Source organism: Cetorhinus maximus, chromosome 3, assembly GCF_964194155.1.
Source record: "Cetorhinus maximus chromosome 3, sCetMax3.hap1.1, whole genome shotgun sequence".
Lineage (NCBI taxonomy): Eukaryota > Metazoa > Chordata > Chondrichthyes > Lamniformes > Cetorhinidae > Cetorhinus > Cetorhinus maximus.
Genome location: NC_135881.1, coordinates 114,697,788 through 114,712,654, shown reverse-complemented (window position 1 = coordinate 114,712,654; position 14,867 = coordinate 114,697,788). Strand labels below are relative to the sequence as shown.

At 44.3% G+C, this 14,867-nt stretch overlaps 1 protein-coding gene across 1 annotated transcript in view; it reads left to right on the top strand.

The window, feature by feature from the left end:
• The window catches only part of crppa (CDP-L-ribitol pyrophosphorylase A), a 487,012-nt gene that overhangs the window by 198,771 nt on the left and 273,374 nt on the right, over positions 1-14,867 (top strand). The window contains exon 8 of the mRNA XM_078535079.1: positions 9,136-9,231. Coding sequence (XP_078391205.1) covers positions 9,136-9,231 — 96 coding nt within the window. The remainder of the gene's footprint in view (positions 1-9,135; positions 9,232-14,867) is intronic.

The window sequence follows — 14,867 nt, the reverse complement described above, 5'->3', positions numbered from 1 at the left end:
TTTGGCTATCTCCACCTATCACTGGCCCTCTATCCAGCTCTACCTGTCCCACCCCTCCCTCTTAAACCAGCTTATATTTCACCTCTTTTCTATTTTTCTTTAGTTCTGTTGAAGAGTCATACGGACTCGAAACGTTAACTGTGTTCCTCTCTGCAGATGCTGTCAGACCTGCTGAGTATTTCCAAGGTATTTTTGTTTTTGTTTTGGATTTCCAGCATCCGCAGTTTTTTGCTTTTATCTTAGGGATTAATTAATAACCTTGTTGTACCGGGTTCTTTAGGGAACAGTGACCATAACATGATAGAATTCTTCATTAAGATGGAAAGTCAAATAGTCCAATCCGAAACTAGGGTCCTAAATCTAAACAAAGGAAACTATGAATGTATGAGGCTTGAGTTGGCTAAAATAGATTGGGGAACTTCATTAAAAGGCATCATGGTGGATAGCCAATGGCTAATATTTAAGGAACGACTGTATGCATTGCAACAGTTATACATTCCTTTCTGGCGCAAAAACACAACAGGAAAACCGGCCCAGCCATGGCTAACAAATGGCTAACATGGCTAAGAAATTAAGGATAGCATTCGACCCAAAGAGGAGTCATCAAAAGTCGCTAGAAAAAGTCGCAAGCTTGAGGATTGGGAGCCGTTTAGAATTCAGCAAAGTAAGACCAAGAGATTGATTAAGAGGAGAAAAATAGAGTATGAGAGTAAACTTGCAAGGAACATAAAAGCAGACTGTAAAAGCTTCTATAAGTATGTAACAAGAAGAAAATTAGTGAAGACAAATGTAGGTCCCTTACAGTCTGAATCGGGGAGTTTAAATTAGAGAACAAGGAAACGGCAGTGCAATTAAACAATTACTTTAGTTCTGTCTTCATGGAGGAAGACACAACTTCCTTGGAATATTAGAGAACCAAAGGTCTCGTGAAAACAATGAATCGAAGGAAATTAGCATTACTAACAAAGTAGTGCTGGAGAAATTAATGCGACTGAAAGCTGATCAATCCCACATAAGGGGTTGAATTTTCCCCCCGTTGTGGGGGGAGACATTGAATGGCGGGCGTGCACAGGCGCGCTTCAAATCAGTGCCTCCAGTTGGGGGCACGGCGCCATTTTACGTGGGCGGGCCAATTAAGGCCCACCCAGCGTGACTTCCGCACAGAAGTGCTGTGCGCTCCCTTTGCGGGCGGTGGGGGGGGGATTCCCTAAATCGAGAGTGCGCTCTTTTGCGCATGCGCATGAAACAGTGCACTCATCTCCCTGAGGCTAAGTGCAGCCTCAGGGAGATCGGCTGTAAATGTCATAAAGATAAAAATAGAAAAATAAAATTTCCCTAACATGTCCCCATATGTGACAATGTCACATGAGTTGGGACATGTCCATAATTTTCATAAAAACTTTATTAAAATTTTTAAAAAGCTACATGAAACCTCATCCCGTCCGTGGATGAAGTTTCAAGCTTTTTCCAATTCGCACCGGGACTCCTGGCCTGCCCGCCAACCTTAAGGTTGGACGGGCAGGTCCTTTAATTACTTAATTGCCTCTGTCAATGGCCTCAATTGGCCATTGACAGGTCGGCGGGCGTGCAGCTGATTTCGCTGAGCCCCCACCTTCCTGAAAATTTAAATGGGGCGCGGTGACGTCGGTTGTTCCCCCCGATGTCACCGCGCATCATTTTACATGTCGGCGAGTAGGCCCCGCCCCTGCTCGCCAACGCGTAAAATCCTGCCCAAGAGGTTAGTGTGCAAAATTAAAGCACATGGGATTGTGGGTAATATGTTTGCATGGATTGCGAATTGGTCAGCAGATGGGAAACAGAGTTGGAATAAATGGGTCTTTTTCGGAGTGGCAGGCGGTGACTAGTTGGGTACCGCAAGGATTAGTGCTTGGGACTCAGCTATTCACAATATTTAACAATGAGGGAACCAGATGTAATATTTCCAAGTTTTCTGACAACACGAAACTTGGTGAGAATGTGAGTAGTGAAGAGGATGTTAAGAGGCTTCAAGACAATTTAGACAGGTTGAGTGAGTGGGCAAATACATGGCAGATGTAGGCTAACGTGGATAAGTGTGAAATTACCCACTTCGGTAGTAAAAAGAGAATGGCAGAATATTATTTAAATGGTAATAGATTGGGAAATGTTGATGTACAAAGGGACACTGGACCTTGTACACTAACCACTGGAAGAAAGCATGCGTGTGCAGCAAGCAGTTAAGAAGGCAAATGGTATTGTGGCTTTCATTGCAAGAGGACTTGAGTACAGGGGCAAGGGTGTCTTACTACAGCTGTACTGGACCTTGGTGAGACCACACCTGGAACATTGTGTGCAGTTTTGATGTCCTCACCTAAGAAAGGATATACTTGCCATAGAGGGAGTGCAGTGAAGGTTCATCAGACTGATTCCTGGGATGGCAGGATTGTCGTATGAGGAGAGATTGGGTCGACTAGGCCTGTATTCACTGGAGTTTAGAAGAATGAGGGGGGGATCTCATTGAAATGTATAATATTCTGACAGGGCTAGACAGACTGGATGCAGGGATGATGTTTCTTCTGGCTGGGGGGTCTAGAACAAGGGTCACAGTCTCAGGATACAGATTAGGCTATTTAGGACTGAGATGAGGAGAAACTTTGTCATTCAGAGGATGGTGAACCTGTGGAATTCTCTACCACAGATGGCTGTAGAGGCCAAGTCACTGAAGAAAGAAATAGATGGATTTATAGACTCTGAAGGCGTCGAGGGGTAAAGGGAGCTCGTGGTAGTATGGATTTGAGATAGAGAATCAGGCATGATCAAAATGAATGGTGAAGCAGGCTCGACATGCTGAGTGACCTACTCCTATGTTTCTATGACATAGCAGCCTGACTCAGGGGCTGCATGCCACACTCAGACCTTAATTCTACCACCCCTCACACTACCCCACAACCACAACAGAATTCCTATGTTCAAACACTGAGCAATTCCCTGGAAACTCCTGATCTTACTCATCCGAAGGCATATGTACTCCTTAATCAGCACTGTTCCCTTAGAGAGTTACCACGTAGTGTCAGTGCATGCCACCCTGGTACTTGCACTGCAACAGTGAGGCTACCAACTCTGTAGACAGCAAGCCCATCACTGGTATTCAGAGTACAAAGCACCATCCCCTGGCTAACATGTCATCATGCCAAGCTAATGATGTACCACAAAAAGGGCAAGATACATCCTGCTCCATATACCTCATTTACTCCAATGGCAGGATGGCTAAACCAGAAAGCAGCCAAGAGAGCCAGATGCGGGTTGTACTTGCCTTTTTTTTGCCAGCAGGAGTGTGGCGTGCAAGTCAGACATGTTTGGCCACCTCCATGTGATTTTTCCAGAGGTGGTGTGTCAGGGATGACAGCTACATGGCTAGAGGCGGCAGCCAGTCAACATTTATTAGGCATTCAACTGAGGAGTATTTGCCATATCTGCAATTTTGTCAGTGGTGCACAGGCACCCACTCTGTCCGGAGCCCAAAATGGATCTGAGTCAGTTTTTCATCAGGAGGTCCAGGCTGCAACTCATTTCATTTATTTGCTGGCAGTAATTCACAAAGGGGATCTCTCGCCAAGTAGCTGGCACGCCCTTGCAAACACTTCAAGGAGACTGATGTCTCTGCTAATGTTAGCTCTTCTGCAATGGCAACTTCTCCCCTCCCACTGAAGGCACCTCCATCAGTTACAGCTGATGGCATCACCCACACAGTAAAAAAGGCCAGTGCCCCAATTCACTGCCTTCACTGAATGGACCTCCCAACACTGGAATCTTTTTAGCATTCAAATTGGACAGGGCTGTCGGAGGTGGCTTCTTAATTGGTCACCTCTGGGAAGATCACATTCATAATCCTGCTGTGGCCACTTCTGGGTTCCCACCCTGGAATTCATCCCAATGTTGGCATTGTGACCCATATGGGAAAATTCAGCCCAGAAAGTTTGCAACCAGTGTTGTGAGAATAGGATTGCATAACTAACTCCTTGCAATGTTCACTACTGGTTTCAAAAGTAATCAAAAATGAGTAATTTCTCTGATTAGCTCAGATTAAAGCATGCTGGGATTGCTATAGTTAGCACATGGATTGAATCCAGTTTGCTTTGAAATGGTGATAGGAATCATAAAATTTTACAGCAGAGAGAGAGGCTTGTTGGCTTATTTTGCCTGTGTTGGCATCTGAAAAATCCAACCACTTAGTCCTATTCTTTTGGCTCTTTTCCCATGGCTTTTGCATTTTCAAATATTTTTAAATTCTCCTTTTGAACAGTGACCTTGATTACTGTTCCAGGCTTGGCATTTTAAGGTTTAATATGTCCTCTGTGTTAAAAGAAAATCTCCTAACCTCTCTCTTCAATTTTTTGATAACCTTAAATTTATGTTCTGATTATTGATTCATCAATCAGTGGAAATAGTTTTTTTCCTTGTTTGCTTTATCAAAACCTTCATAACATGTCTGTCAGGAATGTAGTATTTTTATTGTTTTTATTTTATCTTTGCCAACCTGAGTGTGAAGTAGTCTGCAAGGATGTTCCTTTTAAAATCAGAACTGCCTTTGCACCAGCCAGGCACAGAGGGAAAGCGCAGATACAACAAAGACTCGTTCAGCCACCAGGATCATTATTGAGCAGGCTATTGGTATTCCTGAAGGAATGCTTCAGATACTTCAGTTGATTAGCGAGGACCTTGCAGTATACTATATGGCCTGCCGCGCCCTTCCAAAGTTATCACTGCCTTCTGCATAAATTACAAATGGGCCAACTGACAAAAGGGAGGAAACCGCCAGCCAGAGCTAAAGGGCTCAGGCTATATTGAGGCCCAGGCCTCATTTAAATGTAACCGGTTAGCTCCCTACCCCAAATGGGGGTCTTAATACGGCTTGCTCGATGGAGCAAACACTGCAAGGTAAATCCTGGGAGAGGTATCACAGTTTTGGAGGGAGAGAAGCCCTCAGTGGCCAGATTATTTTGGGGAGCCCAGCAGAGGCTGAGGGCTTATGAAGCGTAGGTTTTATAGAAAAAGTTATTAAGGTAGCTTTGTGTTTCATGACTAGTCAGAGTTTTTGTGGGAAGCCAGTGACTAATTGTAAGATGCACATATTATATCTGAATTTCTGTTCTAGGAGTTTGAGAGAGATTGTGTGTATCTGGTACTGAGGAGGCACAGAGTGTGTTTTCTGATTTTCTGATAAATTCTTGTTTATACTAAATAGCTCTGTGTGTCCTAGTGTTGTAAAACTCGCTCTACTAAATAAGCAGGGCAGATTGCACAACAGCAGGATAACAAAAACAAAAAAAAAAGGTGCGTGACAGTATTTATGGTTACTGGACAGTACCTACTACCAGAGGGAAGTGCATGAAGGCCAGCAAATGGAAAACTGCAATTCAGGCTGATATATGCAGGCTGACCACTTAAAATTCTGCCAGATGCGGCATAGGGAACTTATGAACACAACCCCTTTTGTCTGACATCATAGAAAGAGGCATGACTGGTGAGGTGAAGTTATTTTCTAGAAATCCCTCTAGTTCTCCTTTGGTTGCCCACAACACTTTGTATAATTGCAAGAAGTAGGTGTGTTAGTATACCAGAACCTGATCGCCAAAGTCCTTGAACATGTTATTGCCCCTCAAATCCGTGCCCATCTTTCACAGAACTCCATGTTTAAATCCCTCCAATCTGATCTCTGCCCCTGCCACAGTACAGAAATAGCTCTATTAAAATTACATGCTATGTGAATGTGGCAAAAGAAAGTTATCCCTCTTCATCCTTACAACCTACCTGCAGCCTTTGTCACAGTAGGCTACAATCTCCATCTCCAAAACCTCTCAACTGTTGTCCAGCTGGGTGGGATTGCACCTGCCTGATGCCACTCTTATCCATCTAATCAAAGCCAGAGTATTGCCTGCAATGGCTTCTCCTCCTACTCCTGAACCATTACCTGGACCTGTCCTTATCCATCTCCTATTTCTCATTTACCTGTTGTCCCTTGGCGATATCATCCAAAAACAGTGTTAGTTTTCACATGTAAACTGATGACACCCAGCTCTTCCTTACCTCCACCGCTTTAGAATCTTCTGTTGCTGCTAAATTAGCAGACTGCATGTCCAATATCCAGTACTGAATTAGCAGAGTTTTCCTCCAATTAAATTGAACCTGGACGTTGGGATCATTTTTGGGTCCTGAGCCCCACAGCTTGGCAGTGTGCCTACTGTGCAACTTTACATGAGATGGCTTCCTAATTGGCCAGTACGCATTTGCTGTCCAATTAAGGATGGCAGATGGAACAGGGATGCAGGAGGCTTAATGAGATAGCCCGTAGGACTGGCCAGTTGGCAGTCCCCTGAGAGAGGTCAGCGATGCTGAGGCAGATGGTGAAAGAGAAGGCACCTAAAAATGGAGGTGCCCTCAAAAGCCTGCTGAAGATCCCATAACAAAGAAGGCCTATTAGGGCCATTAGTGTGGAGCGGGAACCCCTTCACAGGAATAGTTTTTGGCTGTGGCCATTTCAGCCTTGATACTCCATCACTGGGACATTGAAAGCAGGCTCCAATGGCTGTCTCACCTGCTGCCTGGAGGCTGCCAGGCTCCAGACTTAGCAGGGGTCCATCCGATGCCAGGAACATTGCATCGGTGTGACAAAATGGCTCGTAAGTGGGATATTAATTGGCTTGATTGACTACCTGCCTCTGTGGAGCTGGTTAACAATTTGACTGGCCCTGGAAAACATACTTGGAGGTGGGATACCATTAGGGAGCTGTTCTGATGGGATTTTCCATATTTTCCTGCCCGCGGCCCCCACGCTACCACCAGCCTCTAAAGCCTCATCAAGAGGCCAGGAAGATTCTGGCCATGGTGTTTGGTCCCTGCTATAAACTCTGTTCTCTAGCAACTGACTCCTTACTACCCCCTGGGAACTGTCTGAGGTTGAACCAGACTGTTTGTAACCTTGGTGTCATATTTGACCCTGATGTGAGCTTCTGACCACATATTCAAGCTATTACTAAGCCAACCTATTTCCACCTCTGTAACTTCTCCCAACCCTGTCCCTGCTTCAGCTCTTCTGTGGCTGAAACTCTCATCCATGCCTTTGTTAGCTCTAGACTTAGTATTCAATGCATGCCTGACCAGCCCCCCCGACATTCTTCCATCTTGTAAACTTGAGTGCATCAAAACTTTTGCTCTCCATGTTTTTACTCGCACCAAGTCCCATTCATCTATCACCTCTGTGCTCACTGACCAATACTGGCTCCCAGTTGAGCAACGCCTCTATTTTAAAATTATGATTCTTGTTTTCCAATCCCTTCATAGCCTCTTCCTTCCCTATCATTGTGACCTCCAGTCCCACAGTCCTTTGAAATATGTGTGTTCCTCTTGGCCTTTTAAGCATCCCTGATTTTAATTGCATCACTATTGGAGGCCATGCCTTAGCTGCCTAGGCAGTCGTAATCGTGGTCTTCTAAGTGCCATTTCAAGTGGCGTAGGTGACCATGGCCTTCCAAACTTTACAATCATTGGAGCAGTGGATAATCTTCTTGTTGGAGTTCTGGTGAAGCCAGTCTTTAATGTTGCCTAGTTGCTCCCTTCGCTGTAGGTCTCTTGCTCTTCTTCCATTATTTTTACCAGTGGTGGTTAGGCATTCCAACTCTTCTGCAAGGATAACCTGTCTGAAGAACTCTATTTGTCTTCCTTTGATATTATTTAAGATTTCTCTTGTCTTTCCGGCCTCATTCAGTACTTCTTCATTCGTTCTTTTCTCTACCCAGCTTACCCTTAGGATCCTTCCTAGGTACCATATTTTGAAGTTGTTGACATTGTTTTCTTTTTCTTTCTCAAAGCTCCAAGCTTTATTGCTGAGCAGATAAAGCATTTTAGTACACGGATTCTCGTTTCCAGACTCAAGCTGACATTTCTTAGAATGTTGCTCAATGTAAAAGCTCTTTTAGCTTGTCCAGTCCTTTTGTGGATTTCAGTACTGCTTTTGGCATCGGATGTTACTGTGCTTCTTAGTTAATTGAATTGATTGGCGTGTTCTAACTTGCTTCCATTTATTGTGATCTTGTAGTCTGGAATGTCCTTTTTATTGCTGAAAAGAGAGACATGTTGCTGAAGCTTTTCCTTTTCAGCTCATTAGGATAAATGTAAGAATGCCAAATTTCAAACAATCACATCAATGTATACCACAGGAGAAAAGGGTGCTGATTGGTTGGCAAGTCGACTTTGATTGGTTGAGACATTGCCATGTATTCTACCACTTTTATTTATGACAGTATTGATTAATTTTACTGCCTAGGTTGTATGCTGTGGGATTTCCTTCCCTAAACCTCCCCACTCTCTACCAGTCTTTCCTCATTTAAGACACTCCTTAAGTCATGCCTCTTTGACCAATCCTTTGGTTAGCTGCCCTAAAACCGTTTTATGTGACTCAGTGTCAGATGTTTGTTTCACAACGCCTTGGGATTTTTTATTACATTAAAGGTGCATTATAAATACAAGTTATTGTTGTTCCTCCTGGTGAAAGTGAGGCCCACTAGAATTTAAAAGATTGCAGACCACTTGGCCATGGGAACTGAGGTGGAATTAGGTGTAGGCAGGAGTTCTGCACACTGAAGGGGCCTCTCCAAAGTTGTTTACAAGTTGTTATGCATAGGTCACTGTAATTCCTCAGTTAATTGGAGAATATATTCCAATGTCTAGCCTGTAAGTGTCTGTGAAATTAATGCAAATGACAACTTCACTTCTGTTTTCAGTTAATCCAGGATAAGGTATTAGCTAAGTGTTGTCAGTGTTTTATTGTTTTCATGTGTTTATCAGAACACAATGGAGCATAAATTTGTTTGCATTGCGTTGCTTCTAGTGGTGCAGTGTAGATTTATGTTGATTTACTGGGGCAGGCAGTGTAGCGAGCTATTACCTGTGCAGCATATGTGGCGTTTTCCATGGACATCATTAAAGAATGCCACAAAGGCTGTGCAAGAAGCAGTCTATGAACTTCCTCCTCCATGTAACCAACGTAAGTCTGTGTAATGCTGCTAGATCCCCCAAAATATATTTTACCTCCTGTTCAGTGTATTTTTATTGACATTTTTACCTTCTCTTTAGTGCATTGTTTCTTGTTTTGAACAGGTCAACAACTTTGAGTTACCTCAGGAAATTGTGCAACTGGTGGAATCAATTGAAAATGCAAAACTTTCAGCTTTGTATCCTGTGGTTGTGACTGTGGTAGGTATATAAATACTTGCTGTATTCCCTGTAGAAACTTGTCTGATTTATTTACCTTTAAGCTGTTGAATTCACTGAACAAATTAAAAACAACAGTGTAGCAGGTTAAGGATGTTAAACACACGTTTATGATATTTGGGGCACAAAATTTGGATCAGAGGCAGCAATGGAACTTTGGAAGCCTTCCTGGGAATGCGCATTGCGTCTCCAGCCATTTCAGGGCAGCCCACGTGACACACCATATGCGGGCATCCCCGCTTACGCCAGAAGTAACTGAACTCCTATCCTAATGTCTTACTGCCTTAACAGCTGATGTAAATGCTCCATTTTCAACGTCGCACTATGTGGGTCCATTCAATGAATTCACCGTCACTCAGAAAGACAATTAATTTTTCAGCTAGCAGATGGGTGCTGCACTCGTTAATTAAAAGGTCAGGCATTCAGGTGATTTTGAAGAACTTATGCTGTTTCAAAGTCTCTGGAAATACGGTGGAATTGTTTTGGAGGTGTTGTGGTGATTTTCTAGGTTTGGTGGGAAGTGTTGCTGCATCCCCAAAGGGAGGGCAGAGGATTTGTTGCCCTGTCCACACACAGGCTGTTACAGGTATGTTGACTGTTATGGCACAGTGGATGGTAACTGCTAAGCTTCTCAAATCCCAGAGGGAAACTTGAAACAGCTGCCACAACTCTCTTGCAATTTGTATTTTTATTTTGAGATGCGTGCCTTGAATTCAGTAGTAATAAGTCCACCGAGTCTCAGAGTCTTAAACAGTTATTAATAAAATAAATGATTTTGACCACACACATAGGTCCACAAATTGCTACTATGATAACTCCTGATTAATTAATCTAGCTCCCAGTTACACCTATGTTAATGCAACAGTAAAACAACATAGATTTCAACAGACCCAGGCAAAGCGCACACTACCCTGGACAGTGATATTTAAAATGAATTCTTTTAGCTTCGGTTCTTGGAGACAGCAGCTTGGTACATAGAGGCTGGAGGTTTTTCACACTTGTTGGATCTTAGAATGCCTTCTTCCTTATATATAACCTCATCTCCTTTATACATGTTTCTCCCTTTACAATATAAATCCCATTGTCCCATGATGTCTTTGCAACTTTACTTTTTCCATAATATAAATCTTTCATAGTACTCATATTATCAGTAACCTTTGGGAAAAATAAACACACTGTTTGGCTTAGCCTCTGTTGGCTAGGTGTAACACCTTACCATCTCTTTGAAATTCACGACTCTGGTTTATCTAAAAATGAAAATGTTCCTCGCACCTCACATTCTAAAATTTTAGCCATGTTTACATATTTAGCATTTCAAACCTAGTTTCCCTTCTGATACATCAAAGCACCCAGACCAGCTGCCTGTAATTCAATTAAAACCCACACACACACCCCTACACACAGATAAACTAATCCAAACTCCACTATTAACCTACCTTTACAATAAATTACAATAATATTATGAAAACTATTATGTTTTCATGACATTTACTGTAATTGTAGTCTCTGCGTTGCAGCATGACGGGGCAATGGAGCAGAGGCTGTAAAGGGGGGAAACTTTGCACACTGCCCCCTGCCAAGTTGTTGCTGGATTCCTCCTTGGCAATGATAGGAGGCTGTCTGGCAAGTCAACCAATGCACCCAGGATTTCAGGGTGCATACCTAATCAGTGTTCTCCTGTATGCTAACCCATGGAGGTCCTCATCTGAGTTCCTTGCAGCAGAACTCGTCTGGCTGAGCTGGTACACAAACTATCCATTACTCCTGATGTGGCTGCAGCATTCTCATGCCCAGTGACTCACCTCATGCTGATCCAAACTCTGTACGGACTTTTAAAGTAAGTGCAGTGCCAGTATCTGGGCTTGTGGCGCAAATGTCAGATCAAGTGATGGGGCCTCTTCATCAGTTGCATAGTGTTGCTCTCTTTCCTCCTCCGAGGGCTGCCGTGCCTGGGCAGGCAGAAGTTCCTGGGTGCCTGAAAGCAGAAAGTCAAAGGGGGAAGGTTGGGATAAGGGAAGTGGGTGTGGAAAGGAAGATGTTCATGGTCACACCATTTGCAGCTTTCTCATTATACCAGGGCACATGATGTGGGTGAGCTGGGAGTTGAAAAGAGGCACCAGGCAGGAACATACTGTCATTCTCTATATTCTTGGTGATGCTAGATGCCCTTTGCTTTGTTGCAGCTCACCCTATGATGTGGAGAATTGTCTCCTCCATAGGGCTCAGGAAGTGCAGGCGTTGTTTTATCTGCCTGGCTCTGCTCTGCTCCATTCTATTATGGGCCACCTTGTCCTGCAAGAGGGAGGGAAGAATGTCAGTGATTGTGTTGCACTGTGTTTGGGTGATATGCCTGTCATTGCTGAATAGCTGGAGGAACGTGGAGGCAATGAGAGGTGAATGTAAGGCTGGCAACAGCGGTAGGTGTGAGAGGGTGAGGTGGAGTACCTGGATGTTATGCTTGATTCCTGAGTTTTGGGGACTGGTGCTGGGTGAGTGATGGGGGTGTGTTGCATTGAGCAGCATGAGAGGCAGATGGTGAAGTGGGTAGGAGATGTTATATGAAGACGCATTTATTGATCTTGATCAGCCACATGAGATCATTAAACTTCTTGTGACAGTGCTGCCAGGTGTGCAATTCCGATGCTGGGAATTTACCTCCCTGGCATCCTGCTCTCCATCCCTTCTGAGGGTGGTCCTTTAGAGCCTCCTGGTCTCCCACAGAACTAAGGCATCTTTCCTCCTCTAAACACCCACCACCAAGACCTCCAGCCCTGCAGATATAACCCTGGATCCCCCTCTACACCCTGTTTTTCCATTTCCTTGCATAGAATTGCAGCAATTGTGCTCAGCAGCAGCAACCTGTGGTTCAGAGCAACTTCCCTTGAAGAGGGACAGGCAGACTTTAAGAGCAGAAAGTTGGTTACATCATGTGAGATGAAAAAACGCTGCATGGCCCCCTCATAATTGCAGAGGCAGCCAGCAGTGTGGCAGACACTCGCACCTACAAGAAAATGAGATGGCAGAATCAAATTTTTGTGCTGTCCACCTCTACGAGAAGCGACTTGGGCAGCTCACTAGTTGTGAACCCTAGGCCCAAAAATTGGATAGCACCAATTTTTAACCTTTGGCGTTTAAATAGGACTCAAGTCCTCAGACTCAAGAAAGTGGGAAGAAGATTTCAGAACATTTAAGGATAGTGTAGGGTGAGGAGACTATCTTGATTGCACTGGTGTACTGGAAGGGTGTTGTGTGAATTTGAGCATTTTAAGTTCTGAAATAACATTTCACTATAAAGTTGATTATGATCTGGCAATTCCAGTGGGTAGTGACTCCTACTGAAAGTGTATCCTGGGAAAGCTGTTGGGCACCCCATAATATTCCAGCCATTCATTCTAATTACGGTTTGTGAAACTCAGTTTTCTGAGATAAATTCCATGAGTGGCGCTTTTCAGTGGAAGCCTGGATTAGGGAATTAACCTCAATGCTTCATTTAAAAATAATTTTCGTCCTCTGAAACACATAATCACACATTGCTTGTTATATATTTCTTAAGTAAGTATTAACAGTTTAACAGTTGAGCACTAGTCTCTGAGATGAATGTTTGCTACCGAACAAATTCACAAAGTTGGGATCACATGTTCCAGGAGGTGGTCTTGCAGCCCACAGAGAGTTCAGGAGGATTGTAAGTGGGTGATCACTCGTCAGGGTAGGAAGGGACCAGCAGTGCAGGAATCCTCTGGGAGTGTGGCACTTGTAAATTGGTTTCAGTGCTGAATACTCAGTGAGGCTGACAATCTTGGGAGAGTGCAATCCGGAGCACATCCATGACACTGTGGGGCAAATAACTTCACAGGAAGAGGCACAGCAAAATGTTAGAAATGGATTGATTATAGGGCACTCAATGGTCAGGGGAATAGACAGGCTTTTCTGGAATCGCTGGGATGAATCCTGCATGGTGTGTTGTCTCTCTTGGCTCAAGAACATCACTGAGAGGGAGTAAGACATTTTGAGGGGTGGGGGGAAGGGAATTTCTGTGGCATTAGGACCAGTTTTGGGGCAAGAGGGATCTGTTGAACAGGTTGCACCTCAACAGTCCACTACTGCTGTGGGGAGGGTTTAAACTAATTTGCAAGGGATTGGGCACCATGATGAAACATTAGAGAGGGGAAACAAATTGCACTGGGAGAAACAACTAGCGCTAGGGTAAAGAATAGGAGGGAATCAGATAAGGAGACAAATAGACCATAAGACGTAGGAGCAGAAGCAGGCCATTCGGCCCATTGAGTCTGCTCCGCCCTTCAACGAGACCATGGCTGATCTGATAGTGATAAACTCCACTTTCCTGCCCTCTCCCCACAACCCTTGATTCCCTTCTGATTAAAAATCTGTCTCCCCCAGCCTTGAATATATTTAACCCAGCCTCTACATCCCTCTGCAGTAAAGAATTCTAAAGATTCACCACCCTCAGAGAAGAAATTCCTCCTCATCTCTGTCCCAAATGGGCGACCCCATTCTCTGAGATTATGCCGTCTGGTCGTAGACCCTCCCACAAGGGGAAATAGCCTCTCAGCATCCACCCCGTCAAGCCCCCTAAGAATCCCATATGTTTCAATAAGGTCACCTATCATTCCCCCGAACACCAACGAGTACAGGTCCAGCCTACTCAACCTCTCCTCACAAAAAAACCCTCCATACCCAGGGATCAACCCGGTGAACCCTCTCTGGACCGCCCCCAATGCCAGCACATCCTTCCCTAGATAAGGGGACCAACATTGTTCACAGCACTCCAGTTGCGGTCCAACCAGTGCCCTGTATAGTTTTAGTAAGACTTCCCTATTTTTATACTCCATTCCCTTTGAAATAAAGGCCAACATTCCATTTGCCTTCCCTATTACCTGCTGAACTTGTATGCTCACCATTCCTGGGTGTGTCCTGTCGCACCGACAGGGTAGGCCCACTAGAGGTAGCAGCACAGTGGTATACAGTTGGGAGGGAGTTGCCCTGAGAGTCGTTAACATCGACTCCGGACCCCATGAAGTCCATGGCTTCAAGTCAAACATGGGCAAGGAAACCTCCTGCTGATTAACACCTACCACCCTCTCAGCTGATGAATCAGTGCTTCCTCCATGTTGAATACCACTTGGAGGAAGCACTGAGGGTGGTAAGGGCAAATGTGAGGCAATCTAAGGTGAGTTTGAAGTGCATGTGTGTAAATGCACGGAGTGTGGTAAATAAGGTTGATGAGTAGCAGGTATATGTCACTGCATAGAATATATTATATTGACAGTAAGAGAAACCTGGCCCAAAGAAAGTGAGGGTTGGGACTTAATATTGCTCGCAACAAGGTATTCAGGAAAGATACGAAAGGAAATAAGAAGTTGGCTGGGGTGGTGACAGTGTTGGTCAAAGAAACTGCTTTTTCACTCGATGATATGGTCAAGGGCTCAAAAACATGAGTTGCAAAATTCTGCTCTGTAGTGCCCATGTTATTGAAGTTTCGGGTCCAAAATGGCGTCTGTTTTGCACTCACATACATGCGGTACAGTCTATGATGGATGCCATTTTGGCGAGGGCATTAGCATGGGTGTTAGGAGCATGTGCTGGAAGTATGCAGAGTA